This window comes from Adiantum capillus-veneris, chromosome 30, assembly GCF_014529385.1.
Source record: "Adiantum capillus-veneris isolate H3 chromosome 30, ASM1452938v2, whole genome shotgun sequence".
NCBI lineage: Eukaryota > Viridiplantae > Streptophyta > Polypodiopsida > Polypodiales > Pteridaceae > Adiantum > Adiantum capillus-veneris.
In genome coordinates this window covers 76,954,541-76,976,718 of record NC_140960.1, presented here as the reverse complement: position 1 = coordinate 76,976,718, position 22,178 = coordinate 76,954,541, and the positions used below count along the sequence as shown (strand labels likewise).

The following is a 22,178-nucleotide window of genomic DNA, read 5'->3' as shown; positions in this document are numbered from 1 at the left end:
CACGCACGCAAGAAAAAGAGGCTGATTCTACTTGAAAATCTCCTCGAACGACCAAATGGTGTCTATTCGGAGAGCACGTAGATCGCTGTTTGCATAGCACGCCCATAGGCATCAAATGGAAAATTGCAAAACGAGATACAACTAGGCACATGGCCAAACGGAAAAGATTGAAGGCCAAGATAAAAAAACTTCTCCTAACGAGTAAAAAGTGCCCTGGCAAGCTAAATGGAGAGAGGATGGCAGTAGCGTCTGAAAGATAGGCGCTTCGATCAAAGACCCATTCAGCAACTGTAAATTAAGAACTTGAGCCACCTAGAGGCACAATCAGTGAAGATGACATGAGCAGCTACGAGAAGCTCAGTGTGAGGCAAAGACCGCCAACTGCTAAAATCTAACAGCATAAGGTAATGAAGGACCAGAAGGGAGAGAGCAGTTGGGGACGAAGGTGAGGGTGAAGAGGCAACTGACATCACCAAGAGACTTCAGCAGGATGGCACAAGGTGGGTAACAAAGCACTGCACCGGAGCAGACAAGGAGCTTTCATCTAGAAGAGCGAGCAATCCACTTGCTAAAGGTGGCTCCTGAAGACCATAATTGAAGAGGGAATTCCAAGGAGACAGTGCAGGAGGCTCTGAAAACTGTGTCCAAGTGAAAATCGTCCAAAGAGTCCTGAGAGAGCGAGGAGAGAGAAAACAAACAAACAAACAAACACAAGAAACAAAAGCAACAAAAAGGAAAAAACAAGAACAGTAAACTCGAAGGACATGCATCCACGCACACACACACAAGCACTCACTCACACACGCACACACACTAAAAGATACAACCAAGAACAACCGAGAAACAAGGAAAGAAGAGAAAAGAAAGAAACGAAAAATAAGCTATGATTTGCTCTAGTCAGTGGTCTTCTCCTCGTTCGTCTTTATTCATCTGCCTTCTGCGGACATCGAGAGAATTGATTCTCGATAACTAGAATCTCCTTCGCCCTTCTTGGAGAGAGGTGGTTTGCTCTGCTAGCATTGTGTTTGTTTGTGTTGTTTCGAGCTTAAGTTGGTGCTAACCTTTTTGATTATGTGGTTCAGTATGTTCGTGTTTTTCGTTTTCTTTTCCCCGTTTCATTCTTGCTCTGGGCCTGGGCGGTGGGCTCTCTCCTGCTTCTGTTGTTGCCTCATCTTCGCCTAAGGAGCTCTCCTTGCATCCCCAACTTCTGCCTCCTGCTCCAGCTTCTCCACAGGGGATTTTGGCACGACCAACCTTGAGCAAGTAGACACTATTATATGACTTTCTCCAAAGTGTGTTTGAGGTCTATGGGCTTTCACTTCATTCTCACAGGGAGAATGCTGCTGCAAGTTGCCTCTAGTTTCTCTTTGGTAGCTTCTTTACTCTCATCCTCTCTCAGAGCTGTTCACTTTGGTACATCTCCAGGCGTGGACTTTGGCTTCCAGTTGTATCCAGTGATTTCATTGTATGGCTTTTGCCAACCTTCAAATTCATTTTTTTCCAGTTTGTATTGGCCATTGAGTAGCTTAACACAGCCCTATTTTTTTTCACAAAAGATGAGAGAGAGAGAGAGAGAGAGAGAGAGAGAGAGAGAGATTTAAGAAGCTTGCAAACAATGTTTCGCCTGTTTCCTGCATATATGGAAATCAGTGTCTACTAACACCATAAGAAGTTTATCCCAACAGACACATACCACGGAGAGACCAGCCATTTCTGCTTGTCGAACTGCCTCCACAAGAGCCCTATTTGCCTTGGTATACATGTTGGTCACTGCACCAGATTGACCAGCTCTAGCAGTGCGTCCTACTCTATGAAGAAAATCGATCGCTGATTTGGCGAATTCAGCCTGCAATACATGAAGCAGATGAGAGGGTTGTTATCTGTTCTTTAGCATGAGGAATCAAGAAACTTCCATGATTTGTCCACACCACCTCCTACAGTCCAGAAATTTGCACCTAGATTCTGACCATTAAACCCCACCCCTTCCCAAAACACAGACACACATGCACAAATGTTTTCGATTTCTTGTGTACTAAGGTAGATTCACAGGCTACACCATTATCGAAAAAAATGATTCCACAAACTGTTCGCTTATGGACTATTGAGTGACTCTCAAGGTCGCGACAGGTGTGGAACATAAACTGACAGTATGCATGGGTGACCCTTGACCATAACAAACATAATGTCAGGACAATAATAACCTCCGGTCCTCAAAAGACAACCACCAGACCAGAGTCATAAACTCAACGAACGTTCAATAGTGTTTGTGGAAGGATAGCAGCTTCAGTGTACTAGCAAAGACTGATGAAGTATTACCTGGATTACATGGCTTACGTTCTGAATGTCAAGGCCACGTGCAGCAGCATCTGTACAGACAAGGACGCCACCTTGATCTTGGAAAGCCTTTAGTGTGCTCATCCGTTCCTCCGAAGGTATTTCACGGTGGTAGCATGAACATTGGATTTCTCCTTGCTTGAGAATTTTACAAATCGCATCTGCAGCCTCTACACTATTAGCAAATACAAGGGTTTTTCTTTGAGACCCCTCATTGGATGCACTACCTTCTTCCGATAATGCATTAATTAAAGTTTCTACTTGTGTGGTTCCATCAACTTCTACCCACTTCTCCCGCAATCTACAAAGAACATTATTTCAAGGTAAGCGATGGAGAGAGAATCTCTCTCTCTCTCTCTCTCTCTCTCTCTCTCTCTCTCTCTCTCTCTCTCTCTCTCTCTCTCTCTCTCACACACACACACACACACGGATACATACCAGCGCCCTCCTCCTGCTGCACCAGCGCGCGTACCTGCTGCTGTGCTGCTCCAGGCACATTACTGCTGTACTGCGCGCTGCTGTGTCACCCCAGCTGCTCAGCGCGCCCACCCCACCTGCACAGCACCCCCAGTACCCGCCTGTTGCTGCCGCTGTTATACCAACCTGCTGCTGCTGCTGAACTGCCTCTCCTTGCTACACACGTACTCCCTCTCTTCCCCTCGTGCAGCCCCCCTCCAGCCTCTCCCTCACGCAGCCCCTCCTCGCTCCCCATCACACAGCCATCTCTCTCTCTCTCTCTCTCTCTCTCTCACACACGGATACATACCCACACACACACTACACACATACACGCATACACACACGTACTCCCTCTCTTCCCCTTCTCCCCTCTTCTTCACAATATGAAGAGAGGGTAGCTTCGACGACAACCATGTCTTCCCCCATCATCAAGACGCCGACATCGACAATGAAGACAACCTTCATGCTCACGAACAAGAGGCTTGCACAATTGGAGAAGGACATGAAAGAATGGTGGATGGAGAGAGAGATATGGAGGGAGGAGAAAGCCACCTTCATCAAGCTATGGAACGAAGAGAAGGAGGACATGAGAGCGGAAATCCAAAACCTCAAAGAGGAGAAGGAGAGAAGGGAACGGGAGAACGAGAAGGAGAGGGAGAGATGGAGGAAAGAGCAAGAAGAGATGAAGGCACAAATCGATCTCCTTCATGCTTCCATCACATCCCTCACCCCCGAGGAAGGAGAGATTAAAGAGGAGGCTAAGGAAGCCCTCAAGGAGGAGATCACCAAAGCCCTCACCACAAGCATTGAGGACAAATTAGAGGCCACCAAAGAAGGATGGGTCGAAGTGGTCAAAAAGAATATCAAGAAGGTAGCAAGAGAGGAAGCCCAAAAAGATGAGGTACTCATCGTACACACAACCATCGAGGAGGAGAAGATGAGACAAGCTCGCCGTCTCAATGTGCGAGTGACCGGCATCAAAGAAGAAGAAGGGTCTACACCCGAGAGCGATGCGAAAGCTTTATGCAAGAAAGTGGGATACAAGGAAGAAGAGTTCCCTTTCTCCAAAGTTTGGAGAGCCGGCAAAGATCCAAAGAAGAGAGCTCTCATCCTCCAATTCGCCTCCAAGGAGTCTCGAACTTCTTTCCTCCGAAAGAGGGTCATCTTGAGAGGGCTAGAAGGCCCCCCGATTTATCTTGATGATGACCTCACAAAGATGCAACAAGATCACCGTCGCGCGTGCATGCCTAGAGTCCACCAAGCCCGCAAAGAAGGGAAGAAGGCAGTATATCGAGATGGTAGGGTTATCATTGATGGCAAGACCATCGCATAGGGACTCGCGGCCTGTGGGACACACGAGGAGATTCATGTCACGGTTTGGAATTGCAATGGAGACCTATGGACACACCCCGAGAGACTTCAGGAGGTGATGAGAGGTCGAGACATCATTCTACTTACAGAGACACACGAGAGCCCAGAGAGAGGGTTACCACGGATACATGGATTCCAGTGGGAGTCTCTACATCGGGGATGTATGCGCCAGCACACCACTCGCGGTTCAGGAGGAGTGGCCATACTCTTTAGATAGGGGCTTCACAGCAGACTACAGATTGTTGCCCGGGACCCACAGGCCCGCTACATGTGGATTCGCCTCGAGCTCTCACGAGACAGGATCGTCTACATTGCCCTTTGCTACTTTGCTCCCACAGGCTCCAGATTCGCCCCTATTGAGCAGGAGTCACCGTACGCATGCCTCACGGAGGAGATTATGGAGTACTCCACACTGGGTGAAGTCTTCCTTATGGGAGACTTCAATGCTCGTACGCGCAGTGAGCAGTGTGAAGCATATGACCACGAGGACCCAGAGGCACTTCACACTCTAGATGAGGAGGCTACTATGAGAGATACAGCAGACAGAGCTCCAATCACAGCCTACGGACGACATCTACTTAGACTTGGTGTCACGAGGACGTGGCAGTTATTAACCATGTCACAGAGATGTGGCAACTGCTAACCTTGGTTGTTGGTTTCTTTCCAATGGGGTTTATTTTATTTGTTTAAGACCCTCTTTTTGAAGTAGCAAACGGTCGGACATTGTATGGCCAATGTGAACGGTAGATTCACCCGCAGACGGGAAGGGGTCGGCACTGGAATTCGTATGGTAAGAGGATGTCTAGGCTCAGAGCAAGATCATATAGGTCCCCCTGTCGCACTTAGCAAGTTGGTGGATACTAGGAAGTGAACTCAATTAAGGCGTAAAGTCAAGGTGGGACTACCAACCAAAAGTATCCGACAGTTGGGCCACATTGCATTTTTGGATGCGGTCCCAATGAGGATAGATGGTCAGAAGACCAGTGGGAGCCCAACGGAAGCATCTCCTAAAATTTAGGGAACTGCTATTTTGGGCCACGAAATGTGTTCGCGTCATTACCTTCGGTATGACTAGGGGAACACTTTACAACTCTGCCGCGAAGTCAATTGACGCACCAGTTGAGATATTTTTAGCAGGGAAAGCCCAAACTCGGAAACTGGGCGACGTGTCAGCTTGTGAGCGATTCTGCCACTCTGGGAGGCAAAAACGAGCTACATATCATCAAAGGGGGCGCCATTTTCAGCCACAGGCGGATTGCAACAGGTACATAAGCTATGGAATGCTTACCTTGCCCTCTATGCACAGTATGGTGACGGGAGTGATGCCCCGCACGCTACATACTGCTCTCTTTCTCCCCTACGTGCAGTTATGTGATGCCCCACAAGAGGGCTACTCATTTGACTGATGTACAGTTGTGTGGGTTCATGCTTTTGTGCTGAGGCAAGAGCCTCCTTGAGCAGGAACAAGGGTAGCTAACTGCTGCTCCAAAGCAGGCACTGGTGAGGGTCATAACCTCACCGTACAGGTGCAAAATCAGCGCTGTGTATGCGCTGTAAATTCACTGTTTTTCAGCCATACGGACGCCAGGACCATTGGGAATCGTGCCCCACTGGCAGAGGACAGTTAGGGGACTGTTTGGGGCTGAAAACAGGGCAAAAACCAGTAAATACAGCGTGCTGAATTTACTGTTTTTGGACAGGAATCAGAGGGTATACGACAGTGCAAGCGAGTTCCAGCAGGGGAATTGATTTCGCGCAAGTTTTGGGGCTGTTGTGCTGCCGAAATTTGGCCAAATCAAATGGTATCTAGGTGGATACACGTGAAGGATTCCCAGGACCTTACCTTGTAATTTACCCTCCTAAAGAATAAAGAAATACCGAAAGGGGCGCCAATTTTGGGGCCTACAGGTTGTCGGCGTCTGCTCGGAGCATTCTAGCTTCCGAGCCGTGTGTGTATTCAAGTGTTAACTCCCGCCGCAGATTCTCTTTGCAAAGTGCTCTGTGTGTGTGTATAAAGTAAAGAATTTCGGGTGAAAGCCAACGCCTACCGCCCTATGGGCCGGTTTCACTTGGCTCCCAGCACCGTCTCGTTATTTATAACGGGATGGCCCAGTGGCCCACCTCAAGGGGCCTGACTTGTATGCCACATGGAGTTACAGAGGGAGGGGGGAGTACAGTCGACTATATTCTGGGACCCAGGGAGGCTACACACCTTATCACATCCTTCACCATTCCACCCATACCCATCGGAGCCGACCACACATACCTCTCTTTCTCCATCACCGGAGATACCATCCCACACAGCTCCACAGCACACACTCCACACACCACCATCCATTTCACACATGAGCTAGCCTCTCTTTACTCGGCCGAGGTCGAGCATGGCCTATGCCTCCTCCACCCATCCACACCACTCTCAGTTCTCACATCACATATCTCTTCCGTTCTCCACACTTCAGCTATTAGCTCTTTTCCACACACCACTCACACAGGACGCACTCCCCCCCCCCGGGACTATGCCTCAGAACCGCTGGTATGATGATGAGTGCAGAGAGCTATACCGACGCCTCCGTGCACGGCGAGCCTTAGGAGAGATCACAGAGAGGGAGGCCAGACGGCATATGAAGACGCTGACACGCCAAAAGCGGCGAGCATTCGAAGAGGTACAGGAGCTTGAGCTATACCGCCTATTCATGAGCATGGATAGCACGACGGCATGGCGCACCCTGCACGAGCCATGTCCGACTACAGCTATTGAGGATCCACAGATATGGCATGATTATGCAGAGCGACTTTATGAGGTGCCAGGGCAGCCTCCTATCCCACAGCCACACGGGCCACGCCCCACGTGCTCCTCCTTCTTTACAGCAGAGATGGTAGAGAGGGCCATACGCCGCATGCAGCACAGACGATCAGCTGACCATACTGGATTACAGAGTGAGCACATCATTTATGCGGCCTCCACTTCAGCCCCGTTGATTGCACATGTCTTCAACTGGGCTATAGGGGAGGGCTTCCCAGAGGAGTGGACACAGCACACCATAGTGCCTATCCACAAATCTGGCGACACCCTGGACCCAGGGAACTACAGGACTATCATGATTGGCCACACGATGGCCAAGCTATATGGAGCAGTACTTGAGGCACAGCTCAACTGCTACGCAGAGACCGAGGGTTTACGAGCTCCAGGCCAGGCAGGTTTCAGACGAGCTTTCTCCACCACTGATCACATCTTCGTTCTGCACTGCCTCATTGATGGGGCAAAGGCGCGGAAGAAGAGGCTTTACTGCTGCTTTGTGGATTTCCGCAAGGCCTTTGACACAGTCCCACGCGAGAGACTCTTCCAGCGCCTTCACAGCATTGGGGTACCAACAGAGATGATTTGGGCCATATATACTCTCTACGAGAGGGTGACGGGTCGAGTTCGTTGCCCAAGCGGTTTTTCAGAGACCATTGCTAGCACCATTGGTGTTAAGCAAGGATGCCCACTCTCCCCGACACTCTTTGGGCTCTACATCGACGAGATCTCCGACTACATACTGCGAGCACGGGGAGAGGGGAGCGACTTGGCAGATACTTCGGTCCACATCATGTTATATGCTGATGATATTGTGTTGATTTCAGAGTCACCCGAGGGCTTGCAACGCCATCTTGAGGCCTTGGACGAATTCAGCACACACAGGGAGTTGACTGTGAACCTTGGCAAAACCAAGGTCATGATCTTTCACACATCCAGTGCAGTGAGGAGCGCTGCCACCTTCACAGCAGCAGGAGGACAGGTTGATGTAGTCACCTCCTATGTCTACCTTGGCATCACATTCACCAGCCTACCAGGACCCTTCACTATGAGGCAGGCTGCTGCTGACAGGCTCACCCGAGGATATGCAGCTCTGACCATGCTAGAGCGGAGATGCCACCAGGCACACTTTCAGGAGCCCCGCACGAAGGGGTGGCTTTTCGACACCTTAGTCACCCCGGCCCTGATGTACTCGGCGGCAGTATGGGCACCAGGATTGACAGCTGACTAGTAGACACAGCTTGAGAGGCCACAGGTATGTATGATCTCACGCTTGCTCCGCAGCAAGAAGACAGTGCCACATGACATTATTAGAGCCGAGCTCGCCACACCACCTATGGTTGTAGAGGCACTATTCCAGACAATCTGCTTCATCCAGAGGATGAGAGAGCTACCTCCTGACAGACTTACTCGTAGAGCATTTGAGGCAGTTATACAGCTATCAGAGAGTGGGCATGAGCGAGCATGGTACTCACAGGTCAGAGCATGGTTTGAGGGACACGGTCTTGACATGGAGAGCCTACCACCATTCCAGTACGACCCCCACTCACCATATGTTCACCTCTCTCACAGTGAGAGGAACTTGGTATTGAGACAGGATCTGTGGCAGCTATACACTAGGAGAGTCTGGGAGTCACCTGGCTTGGGGACGAGGATGTCACATTACAGAGACCAGTTTCTCACCATATTGTCTGGGGGGTTCATACAGAGACCACGCTATATGGACACATATATGCCACATAGCTCACGGGTGGCGATTGGTCAGCTGAGAGTGGCTTCACACAGGTTAGAGATTGAGATCGGGAGACATACAGGTGTTCCCAGGGAGGAGCGAGTCTGCAGAGCCTGCACAGAGGAGGTGGAGAGTGAGGAGCACTTTGTATGTAGATGCAGAGCATACACTGAGATCACAGGCATTATGAGGCCTTATTCAGAGGACAGCCCACTCTTCGATAGATCATGGACTCTCGAGATCAGAGACAGCTCGGACGTTTCTTACTAGAGATACAGAGCCATCGGGACCCACTACTACAGCCACACACAGCTACACACACAGAGGGGAGACAGTCGCAACTCACAGACTTCTTTCAGAGGATTGCCGCTCCTCCCTCACCAGACACTCAGAGGGGAGTGACACTCCCACAGGCGGAGGTGAGCCGAGCTAGACGACGACCACGAGTCACAGGCTACAGGGGCGCGAGCTCCCACCACCGACAGATCGAGGAGATCCGAGCCCGGGAGCGCCGTGCCACTGAGGAGCGAGTAGCTCAGATGAGGGCCGACCCGACAGCTTTCATCCAGGTAGCCTTGGCACCAGCCCCGCCCATGTACCACATCTTACATCCCCCCATTAGTACCGGATGGAGCTAGATAGCTTGATGCATTCTCATGATTGTACTACCTTGAGCATATAGACATGCATATACCCCTAGAGATAGAGCTCCATCCCTCCTCAGATACTCCACTATCTACATTCAGTTTTGTATCAGTTTTGTTTCATTTGTCTTTCCGATAGACGGATGACATACACACCATGTACATTTGATTTGTCTCATAGGCCGATTTCGGCCTGACATAGACGTTAAAAATCTTTCTTTCTTTCTTTCTTTTCTCTCTCTCTCTCTCTCTCTCTCTCTCTCTCTCTCTCTCTCTCTCTCTCTCTCTCTCTCTCTCTCTCACACACACACACACACACACACACACAAAAGAGGCTGATTCTATTACTTGAAAATCTCCCAGAACACCCAAATGGTGCCTATTCTAACAGCAAGTACATCACTCTTTACAAAGCAGGCCCGTAGGCATCAAACGGAAACTGTAAAACGAGATACAACTAGGCACATGGCCAAACAGAAAAGAATAAAGTCCAGGGTAAAACAACCTCTCCTAAAGAGAGTAAAAAGTGCCCTAGCAAGCTAAATGGAAAGAGGATGGCAATAGCCTCTAAAAGATAGGTGCTTCAACCAAAAGCCAATTCAGCAATTGAAAATCAAGAACCGGAGCAACCAAAAACCACCAGCGGTGAAGATGACAGTGAACAGCTACGAGAAGCTCAGTGTCTAGCAAAGCCCATCAACCTGTAAAATCTGACAGCAAAAGGTAATGGAGGAAAAGAAGGAGAGGGCAATTGGGGACGAAGGTGAGGGTCACCAAGAAACTTCAACTTCAACGGGATGGCACAAGGTGGGTAGCAAAGCACTGCACCGGAGCAAACAAGGAGCTTTCATCCAGAAGAGCAAGCATATATACCTGGATGAATCCAGGATAAGCCCAGATTCACCCTTGAAGGAAAGTGCAAGGTATAGACCCATGGTAGTTACCCACAAGACAATATAACCATCAGCTCCATCATGCATAGTATTGACTAAATACCACGACATCCCCACTAACGTTGTCAGTGCCCAATAGTGGGTGTAGAACTAGGTAGTAACATATGCTCCCCAACACAACACACGCGCACACACATGAGCATACATTAACACAAAGTTCAGCATATTGAGTTTCTGTCATGACTCCAGAGATCAAGGGCAGCCTCAGCCATAATGAAGCCTAGCACTAAAAGAAGCATTAAATCGGAAAAATTAGCACAAAATTAAGGTAGTTGATAGGGCATGCGCGTCACAAAAGATACAAAGAATTAGCACAATATCAACTGGTCGTAACTTGAATAAAAACTTCACAATGTGAAGTCTGCATGTCCACTATACGACTAAAAAATATACCTAGATGAATCCAGGATAAGCCCAGATTCACCCTTGAAGGAAAGTGCAAGGTATAGACCCCCCACAAGACAATATAACCATCAGCTTCATCATGCATAGTATTGACTAAATACCACGAAATCCCCACTAACGTCATCAGTGCCCAATAGTGGGTGTAGAACTAGGTAGTAACATATGCTCCCCAACACAACAGACACCACATGCACACACACATGAGCATACATCAACACAAAGTTCAACGTACTAAGTTTTTGTCATGACTCCGGAGATCAAGGGCAGACTCAGCCATAATGAAGCCTAGCACTAAAAGAAGCATTAAATCAGAAAAATTAGCACAAAAATGAGGTAGTTGATAGGGCATGCGCATCACAAAAGATAGAAAGAATTAGCACAATATCAACTGGTCGTAACTCGGAGCAAGCAGTTCATTTGCTGAAGGTGGCTCCTAAAGACCATAATTGAAGAGGGAACTCCAGGGAAACAGTGCAAGAGGCTTTGAAAACTGCATCCAAGTGAAAACCCTCCAAAGAATCCTCGGAGAGCGAGGAGAGAGAAGAGCAGCTTTCCAACAACCAAACAAGCCACAACAGCAACCGAAGCCAAAACAATAAAACCCCCAAAAAACCCAACCGAAAGAGGATGAAAACAAAAAAACAAACAAAACAAAAAGAAAAACAAAAACAACAGCAAAAGAAAGGAAACAAGTGATAAAATCACGAGGCCTGCCTGTAAGGGCTGGCCCCTAGGGTAGCAGGGGGAAGGCACAAAAGAATCTGCATGTTACAGTATCAAGGCTTCTTTCTAGAATCCTTGCGAGCGCTCATGCCAATTGAAAGACATTAGGCTATCTTTTTAGAAAGAAAGCTGCTCACCACGATTTTGTGTACCCTCAGGCCAATGAGAGTCGACATCAGTATTACTTTTTAGATAGAGTCTCTCAACCACCCTTCAGTTTGACCAAGTCAAGGTTTTCAAATTGAAGTTTGCCTTCCCCTTGCTACCCATGAGTGCGACCCAGCCCTAATTACATAAAACATATTCACATAGGTAAGGAGCTCGATAGCTCCACCTATTTACATTAACACAACACCATGAATGATCAGCAATCATCATTCACTTAAATGGAAAGCAACTTCAATCAGCACATTAGCCACCCTGTTCTTCACCACACAACTCACTAACCTACACTCATTGCTGGAAAAAATCTCCTGCAATCGTGATTTGTTGATGTCGACCTCACCCCTATACACTCTCTGTCTCTCTTTCACCAAGATAAGAGGATTCGAGCCATACTATCTCGACATCCAGAGTACAGATGAGCATGGATTCATCACCCATTGTATCTTTCTCTTGTATTTGGGCACCCATTGTATCAATCATCACACATACCCCACACACTTCCAGCTAGTAGCACTTCTAGAAGCAATTTAGTATCTCTTTGTTTTTTTGTACTCGGACATGGCATCAGATTCACCAGTTTGTAACAGATTGGTCTCATAGGTCATCTAGAGCCTTTTACAAACATTAATATATCATCTCATCTCTCTCTCTCTCTCTCTCTCTCTCTCTCTCTCTCTCTCTCTCTCTCTCTCTCTCTCTCTCTCTCTCTCTCTCTCTCTCTCTCTCTCTCGTAGGCCTGCTCTCGTAATCCTCAGCACCAGCGCGTAGGCCTGCTCGCGTAAAGCTCAGCCTCAGCACCAGCACGCCACAACAGCTCTCATGGCAGCAAGGCAGCAGAGCGTGGGCTCTTAGCCAGATGTGCATGCGAACAGCAAACAACATGTGGGTCAGCACCTTAATTACCAGAGCATCAGAACCTTTGATGACGTGGCAACTCTCTCTCTCTCTCTCTCTCTCTCTCTCTCTCTCTCTCTCTCTCTCTCTCTCTCTCTCTCTCGCGCGCGCGCGCGCGCGTCCAGCCATCAGCCAGCGATACCAGTTGGGAGTTGATCGCCATCACAACCTAGCAGCCCAGCGTTGAGTTGTTGTAGTTCCAGCGTTGAGAGAATTCAGTCCTAGCGTTGGCAGCAGCAGTACCCCCACCATAGCATCATCAACAGTAGTACCGACAACGTAGCATCAGCATTCAACAGTCAGCCATTGCATCAGCATCCAGCATCATTTTGAACAAAGTGCAGCACTGATGGCCACTTGTTGCGAAGAGCGCGCGCAGAATGCTCTGGACAGCCAGCTCGCGAAGGTTTCAGTGGCGCGCAGGTGCTGAAAACCGCGCAGGTCTAAAGTTTGTGCAGGTCAGAGGGCGAGCAAGAGTAGTTCCGGCAGGGGTGGAGCTCTCTCTCTCTCTCTCTCTCTCTCTCTCTCTCTCTCTCTCTCTGCGTGAGGTGCCAGCCAGCCCATCATGTGGAGCTCTCAACATCAACCATCGTGCTTAGCCAGTGCGGGTTGGAGCAGCAGAACCCCATCAGTACTCAGAAGTGATACTATACACAAGCAGAACTAAGGGTATGCGCAACAGGGGCCGTTATGATGGAGGTCATGAGCGCTTCATCACTTTGCAAGTCTCGTACGAAGGCAACCTTCATGCTTACAAACAAGCGGATAACACAAGTGGAAAGGGAGATGAAGCAATGGAAAGCAGAGACGGAAGGATGGTGGAAGGACAAGGCCAACCTTCTTCAAATGTTCCTCAACGAAGGCATGCAATGGAAGAAAGAGAAAGAGCACCTGCACGTAGAGATACAAGCACTTAAGGCGGATTCACAAGCACTCAAAGAAGAGGTCTCAGACCTCAAGCGAGAACTTGTAGATAGAGCAAGCAATGGACTAGAGGAAGGTGAATTCCAGCCTTGGTGATAGAGGAAATCAAAATCATCAAGGAACAAGTACGGAGGATCAAAGAGGAAAAAAAACAGAATGGGGCAAAGACGTCCTCGTGGGTGGATGTAATCACGAAGACACAGAAGAAGGCGGATGAGGCCGAGAAATGGATAGAAGTCGCTAAGAAAGGGAAAGGGAAAGAAACCACATCTATCCCCACTCCTACAATCATCAACATGACTTTAGAAGAAGAGCAATGAAGGAAGACTAGAGCTTTGCACATACGAACAACTGGTCTAAAAAGACCGAGATGATGTGGTAGGGGAAGTCAAAGAACTTCTCCGCATGATGGGTAGTGAGGCTACTCATACAAAGGCATGGAGGGTAGGGAAGAAGACACAACGAAATGGGGAGACTTCAAAGGAAAGAGCTCTAATCATGTGCTTCCCATCCATGGGAGCAAAGAAGGACTTCTTGAAGAAGCGTCCTACACCAAAGAAAACGGGCATATTCCTTGGAGATGACCTCACATTATCACAACGTGCTCATATGAAAGAAGTTATGCCCGAGATAATGACAACACGAGAGAAGGGAAAAGTGGCGTTCTACAGGGATGGACGAGTGATTATTATGGGGAAGCGCCCTGCATGACGGCGCGAGACCTGTGGGACCATACTCAGAGTGCCTACATGGAATTGTAATGGATCTTTGCGCCTAGATGTACAGGCCTTTGAGGATAGTTTTACAGGGAGAGACATCATTTTCTACTCTGAGACGCATCAGGCCCCGGGTCAATCCATGCCCTATGTCAGCGTATACAAATGGGAGAGCTTGCACACAGGAGACTCGATCAGAGCACAAAGGAAGACGTTCAGCAAGAGTGGCAGTCTTATTCAGGGAGGAGCTACAGTCTCTGATACATATAGCTCGGGGGATGAGCATGCTAGGTACATGTGGGTGAGACTGAAGGCAGAGATAGGCAGATGCCTCTACATCGCTATTTGCTATTTTCCTCCTAGTATATCAGTATATGCATCACCTAGAGGACACTCCCCCTTCTCTATTTTGGATGATGATATATGGGAGTTTTCCAAAGATAGAGACATTATTATCTTGGGAGATTTCAATGTTAGGACTGCCCATCACCAGACAATATTCTATGATACCTCAAAGGAGTTGTCACAAAATTACAGAAGTGTAAACTAAATTTTAATTATACTTCAAATACTCAAGAGAACTGGAGAGAGAGAGAGAGAGAGAGAGAGAGAGAGAAAGCTTAACACTTCATTGGGGACGAGAAGATGGACTGGTCTCCCCCCATAAAGAGATTATCTTTGTCACTAAGGAAGAATCTTTACAAGCACAAGAACGGGGCATAAGCCCATCCTCTTTTCTTTCTTTTTTGCTTCTGACTGAGAGAGTGCGAAGCTACTCTCTGAATATTAAGAGGATTTTCCCTCTGCTATGAGATTTTTGCTCTGCTATGAGATTTTGGGAAACTCTCGAAAACGAGAGTCTATCTTCCACAAAACTCAACGAAAGCTCTCGAAAAATGAGAGTCTACCTTCCGCTAACTGTGTCCCTTTATGCATAATCATTCCTGCAATAAAAAACAAGGGAGAAACACGCAAAATGCACGCACACATGCTTGCTGAAATTTTCTGCACATAACCTGAAAATGTTACCTGAGCACGTTCCAATGCCAAAATAGAGACCTTTTGTGCGATGGAATCGTACCAACTTAGTGTACGCATAGTGTAGGTAGAGAAGAACTAGATTCTATGAGTGCTTTGGTGAAATTCACCCTAATGGAGGTGATTACGGGCTGAAAACTGAGAATTTGTAGCAGCTAAGCGTGAAAGAAAGAGAGTTTCTTTTTACTTTTTCACGATGAATCTTAACCCACAGCAACCTATGATCAAGAGAGACCTTGTTATAGGTGATGGGAGCTCCAAGACTCCACATACACCACAAGGGCTGATTCTCTAGCTTCAATGGAGAGCTCCGATGCGTAGAGCACGCTCACATTTGGAGGGATAGGTGCACTGCAAACTGTGAAAAGGGGGAGGGGATGCTCCTAAATAGCCAGCAGGAAGAGGGAGCGCTAGAAGAAGAGAGAGGGTGAGAGTGAGAGTGAGAGTGAGAGTGAGAGAGCCACTTAGTATTGGTAAGTGTGCCCAGTGGCACATTTAATAACTTTAAAACCATTCAACTTTCACATTTAAAAGTCCCTAAGCTATTAATGAAATGTGCAATTTAACTCACAACTGCACACACAGATGCTACTAATGAAATGTTAGCTGCTCCCCACCACAATGCCGTACCAACACTACTCTGGCATTACCTGTTCGCACTTGTCCGGCCATTTGGTCCAGCACAAACCATTTAAAATAATTTAATTGACTTATCACAAGTTCGTAAAAATAATTCAAGCCTTAGGGTTACTCTTGTTCAGTGGGACCCATCTCATTCCTGTGCTTGCACTAGCGCGCGTAATTTTTTGAGCCTGAAATCTGAAGCTACTATCTACCCCTTCATTGAAGACCCGATTTCCCAATCACTAGGGCTTCAGGGTATTTTCTGCTAGGGTCTCCTTTAGGTGCTCTGGCCCGAACTTGGGCGCACCTGAGGCCCCAAAACTGCTAGATCTATTCTGATGTGCACACAACTATTTAGATCATTATTTCCTCGTAAATAAATTAGTTATAAATTAGTTATTTACAAAGTATGTCATTGTTACATCCCTCTTGGTTCTGAAGTTGACCTCAACTGACATTTAATTATACTTCAAATACTCAAGAGAATTGGAGAGAGAGAGAGAGAGAGAGAGAGAGAGAGAGAGAGAGAGAGAGAGAGAGCTTGAAACTTCATTGGGGACCAGAAGATGGGTTGGCCCTCCCCCATAAAGAGATTATCTTCATTACTAAGGGAGAATATTTACAAGCACAACAACGGGGCATAAGCCCGTTCTCTATTCATTCTTTTCTGCTTCTGACTGAGAGAGTGCCAAAGCTACTCTCTGAATATAAAGAGGATTTTCCCTCTGCTATGAGATTTTGGGAAGCTCACGAAAAAAGGAGTCCATCTTCCACAAAACCCAACAGAAGCTCTCAAAAAAGGAGAGTTTACCTTCCGCTAACTGTGTCCCTTTATGCATAATCATTTCCCGCAATAAAAACAACGGAGAAACACGCAAAATGAACGCACACATGCTTGCTGTAATTTTCTGCACATAACCTAAAAATGTTACCTGAACACGTTCCAATGCCGAAATAGAGACCTTTTTCGCGATGGAATGGTACCAACTTATGTATGCGTAGTATAGGTAAAGAAGAGCTAGATTCTATGAGTGCTTTGCTGAAATTCACCCTAATGGAGGTGATTAGGGGCTGAAAACAGAGAATTTGCAGCAGCTAGGCATGAAAGAAAGAGAATTTCCTTCTACTTTTTCATGATGAATCTTCCCCCACAACAGCGTATAATCAAGAGAAACCTTGTTCTAGGTGATGGGAGCTCCAAGACTCCACACATGCACCACAAGGGCTGATTCTCTAGCTTCAATGGAGAGCTCCGATGCGTAGAGCACGCTCACATTTGGGGGGGTAGGTGCACTGCCAACTTGTGAAGAGGGAAGGGGGTGCTCCTAAATAGCCAGCAGGAAGAGGCGGCGCTAGAAGAAGAGAGAGGGTGAGAGTGAGTGAGAGAGCCACTTAGTATTGGTAAGTGGACCAAGTGGCACACTTAATAACTTTAAAACCATTCAACTTTCACATTTAAAAGTCCCTAAGCTATTAATGAAATGTGCAAATTAACTCACAACTGCACACATAGATGCTAGTAATGAAATGTTAGCTGCTCCCCATCACAATGCAGTACCGACACTGCTCTCGCATCACCTGTTCAAACTTGTCCGACCATTTGGTCCAAGCACAAACCATTTAAAATAATTTAATTGACTTATCCTAAGCCCGTAAAAATAATTCAGACCTTAGGGTTACTGTTGTTCTAAGGACCCCATCTCATTCATGTGCTTGCACTAACGAGCTAATTTTCTAAGCTTGAAATCTAACGCTACTATCTACCCCTTCATTGAAGACCCGATTTCCCAATCACTAGGGCTTCAGGGTATTTTCTGCTAGGGTCTCCTTGAGGTGCTCTGGCCCAAACTTGGGGGCACCTGTGGCCCCAAAACTGCTAGATCTATTCTGATGTGCACATAACTATTTAGATAATTATTTCCTCGTAAATAAATTAATTATTTACAAAGTCTGACATTGTTACATCCCTCTTCGTTCTAAAGTGAACCTCAACTGACTTTTAATTATACTTCAAACACTCAGGAGAATTGGAGAGAGAGAGAGAGAGAGAGAGAGAGAGAGAGAGAGGTCGACACTTCATTGGGGACCAGAAGATGGGCTGGTCCCCCCCCCCCCATAAAGACATTATCTTTGTTACTAACGGGGAATCTTTACAAGCACAAGAACGGGGCATAAGCCCGTCCTCTATTCTTTCTTTTCTGCTTCTAACTGAGAGAGTGCGAAAGCTACTCTCTGAAGAGGATTTTCCCTCTGCTATGAGATTTTGGGAAGCTCTCGAAAACGAGAGTCTATCTTCCACAAAACTCCACGGAAGCTCTCACAAAATGAGAGTCTATCTTCCGCTAACTGTGTCCCTTTATGCATAATCATTCCTGCAATAAAAACAAGGGAAAAACACGCAAAATGCACGCACACATGCTTGCTGTAATTTTCTGCACATAACCAGAAAATGTACCTGAGCACGTTCCAATGCCGAAATAGAGACCTTTTTCGCGATGGAATCGTACCAACTTAGTGTATAGTGTACGCGTAGTGTAGGTAGAGAAGAAAGAAAGAGAGTTTACTTCTACTTTTTCACGATGAATCTTCCCCCACAGCAGCCTATGATCAAGAGAAACCTTGTTATAGGTGATGGGAGCTCCAAGACTCCACATGCACCACAAGGGCTAATTCTCTAGCTTCAATGGAGAGCTCCGGTGTGTAGAGCACGCTCACATTTGAGGGGGTAGGTGCACTGCCAACCTGTGCAGAGGGGGAGGGGGTGCTCCTAAATAGCCAGCAGGAAGAGGAGGCGCTAGAAGAAGAGAAGAGGGTGAGAATGAGAGTGAGAGAGCCACTTAGTATTGGTAAGTGTGCCAAGTGTTACACTTAATAACTTTTAAACCATTCAACTTTTCACATTTAAAAGTCCCTAGGCTATTAATGAAATGTGCAAATTAACTCACAACTGCACACACACATGCTGCTAATGAAATGTTAGTTGCTGCTAATGAAATGTTAGCTGCTCCCCACCACAATGCCATACCGACACTGCTCTGGCATTACCTGTTCGCACTTGTCCGACCATTTGGTCCAGCACAAACCATTTAAAATAATTTAATTGACTTATCACAAGTTCGTAAAAATAATTCAAGCCTTAGGGTTACTGTTGTTCTAAGGACCCCATCTCATTCCTGTGCTTCCACTAGCATGCGTAATTTTCTGAGCTTGAAATCTGAAGCTACTATCTACCCCTTCATTAAAGACCCAATCACTAGGGCATCACGGTATTTTCTGTTAAGGTTCCCTGAGGTGCTTTGGCCCAAACTTGGGCGCAAATGAGGCCCCAAAACAGCTAGATCTATTATGATGTGCACACAACTATTTAAATAATCATTTCCTCCTAAATAAATTAATTATTTACAAAGTCTGACATTGTTACATGCCTCTTGGTTCTAAACAGTTGACCTAAACTGTAGAGTGTCAACATAAGTGTGTAAGATGTCTGGGAGATCGGATTCAGTCATCCACTTTGCATCTAGAGGGGTGTAATTTTTGAACTTGACTAAATACTTTCGATGAAGGTTCCCGAACTTTAGTTGTCTCTCAGAGTGGTGTATTATCTGTTCAGGTTGAAGGATTTCCTCAATCTCTTCGACTTTTGGAGGATCTTCTTGTACTGGCGCCACTGGAGGAGGTCCAACATATGGTCGAAGGAGACTTACATGAAAAGAATTATGGATGCGTCAATGAGAAGGCAAATCCAATCTAAAAGTCACATCATTGACTTTAGTTGAAATCTTGAAAGCGCCGTAAAATCTATGACAACTTTCCCTTTTGCGACCCGCTTTTTCAATCTAGCTTTCTCTAACTTAAGTAGGACATATTGTCCTTTCTCAAGATTGAGATTCCTTCTGTGCTTGTCTGCTTTTCTCTTCTCTTGCTCTTGAGTACGAAGAATCGCTTGCTTTACTTGTTGGTATGCAGTATCAATATTGCGCACAAATTCATCTCCGGCAAAGATGTTTTCTTTGGTAACCATAATAGGAAGTAAGAGTGGCTTCTCATAAATAATTTCGAAGGAAGCTTTACCGGTTGAGGAATATATGGTATTATTATACGCAAACTCAACCAACGGTAAGTATTGTTCCCATTCGGATTGTCTTTCCGAAACATAGCACTTGAGGAGGTCTAAAACAGTGGCATTGGCAATTTTGCTTTGACCATCTATTTGAGGATGATAAGCTGATGAAAAAGCAAGCTTAGTTCCCAAGTTCTCAAACAATGCCTACCAAAATAGACTAGTCATGCGAGGATCTCTATCATTGACAATAGTCTTTGGCAATCCATGGTGTTTAAAAATCTGGGCTAGAAATGTTCTAGCCATGTGATCAGCCTGGATCATCTTCTTAACTGGAAGGAAATGTGCTTGCTTACTGAATCTTCCTATTATAGTCCAGATTGCATCATTTCCATTCTTGAATCTAGGAAGATCCGTAATAAAATCCATGGCAATACTTTTCCATGGAGTGTTAGGCACAAGGAGTGGCGGAACCTTGCCATAAACTTTATGTCTGTCATATTTCCCTTTTGGCAAACTAAACACTCGCGTACATATTTTTCGATGTCCGCACGGAGTGTTGGCCAAAAGAAATATCTTTCGAAGGCACTAGTGGTAGCAGCAATTCCCCGATGCCCGGCATAAGGAGAATTATGTGCTTCATCCATCACCTTCTGTCGTAAGGGCTGAGCTATGCATATTGCTTGTTGACGATATAGTGTATTATCCCTAATGGAATAAGGTGGCCTTGAGTGACCAGCTTGAAGATCTGCCCAAATTGTAGCGAAGTTTGGATCTTGAGCATACATCTCACTGAGAGATTCTAGTTTCTCATGATAAATTGTTATCATTGAATTAATCTTTGGACGCCTGGAGAGAGCATCTGCAACCGCATTCTTTGTTCCAAAAGTGTGTAAAATCTGAAAATGGAACATTGAAAGAAAGTTGGCCCATCTCATCTGCTTTTCTGATAACTTTCTCTGTGTGAGAAAGTAGCGAAGACTCTTATGATCTGTTTTATTTATAAAATCAGCTCCTAACAGATAATGTTTCCAAATGGAAAGAGCATGAATTACTGCCATTAGCTCTTTCTCATATATAGAAGCATGCAACTCTGCATCTGAAAGGCACCGACTTTTGGCTATGGTGTGACCTTGGGTTCAAAACTGCTCCTACACAATCTCCAGATGCATCGCAGTACACCTCAAACGGTTTGCGAAGACCAGGGACGGTGAGAACAAGTCCATGACTAAGTAGATACTTAAGCTTTTCAAAAGCTTGTTTTTGTCTAGGCCCCCAATGGAATGGAATCTGATTCTCCGTCAAATCATGGAGAGGACTCGCTATGGCAGCAAAGGCTCGAATGAAACGCCGATAATAGGAACAGCGGCCGAGAAAACTTCGTATGTCATGTACTTTAGTTGGCGTAGGCCATTCTACAACTGCTTGAATCTTATCAGGTTCCATTCTCACCTGGTTGTGAGATACTATATGGCCCAAGTAGTGAATTTCTTTTAGAAAGAACTCACTCTTCTTAGCATTCACAAATAATTTGTGTTTGCGTAATTCTTCAAACACTAATGCAAGATACTTTTAGTGTTCGTCTTCAGTCTCTGAGAAGATTAAGACGTCATCAAAGAAAACTCCTGTAAATTTTCTATATAAGTAAAAGATTCTATCCATCATTCTGTTGAATGTGATTGGTGCATTACTGAGTCCAAAAGACATCACTAAGAATTCATACAACCCGAAGATTGTTCTAAATGAAGTCTTATGCACATCCTGACGAGCTATGCGGATTTGATGATACTCGCTCTTCAAGTCTATACGACTAAAGACACTTGCTCCTTGTAACTTATCAAGAATGTCATCAATTCGAGGGATTAGGAATCGATTCTTGATTGTGATCTTGTTTAACGATCTGTAGTCTATGCACATGCGGAATGTGCCATCCTTTTTCTGTACTAACAAGACAGGTGAACAATACGGAGAAGTACTAGGCCTTATTAAGCCCTTCTCCAAAAGTTCGTTAACCTACTTGAGAATTTCTTCTTGCTGCATTAGACTAACTCGATAAGGGGGCTGATTTGGAGGAGAACTTCCTAGGATCAAATCAATTGTATGATCCTCAGGTCGAGAAGGTGGGAGTTCATTTGAAAGTTCATTTCTAAAACAATCTTCAAAACTTTCTAATAACTTAATTCTTTTTTTCTCTAAAGAGGAAGAAAGTTGTGAAGCAGACACGTCTCTCTCTCTTGCAAAAATTAAGTACGTTGAAACACACTTTTTCATTACTTTCTTTATCGCAATGTGACTGGCGGCGATTGGGGATACCCCAATCACCTGCATCCACAAATACA

The 22,178-nt window shown here is 46.1% G+C and overlaps 1 protein-coding gene across 1 annotated transcript in view; it reads right to left on the bottom strand.

Annotated features, from left to right (window-relative positions):
- EMB3108 (DEA(D/H)-box RNA helicase family protein) overlaps positions 1–22,178 on the bottom strand; it is a 163,673-nt gene that overhangs the window by 81,652 nt on the left and 59,843 nt on the right. The window contains exons 8-9 of the mRNA XM_086507086.1: positions 2,317–2,635; positions 1,694–1,846 (exon numbers count right to left, since the gene is read on the bottom strand). Coding sequence (XP_086363212.1) covers positions 1,694–1,846; positions 2,317–2,635 — 472 coding nt within the window. The remainder of the gene's footprint in view (positions 1–1,693; positions 1,847–2,316; positions 2,636–22,178) is intronic.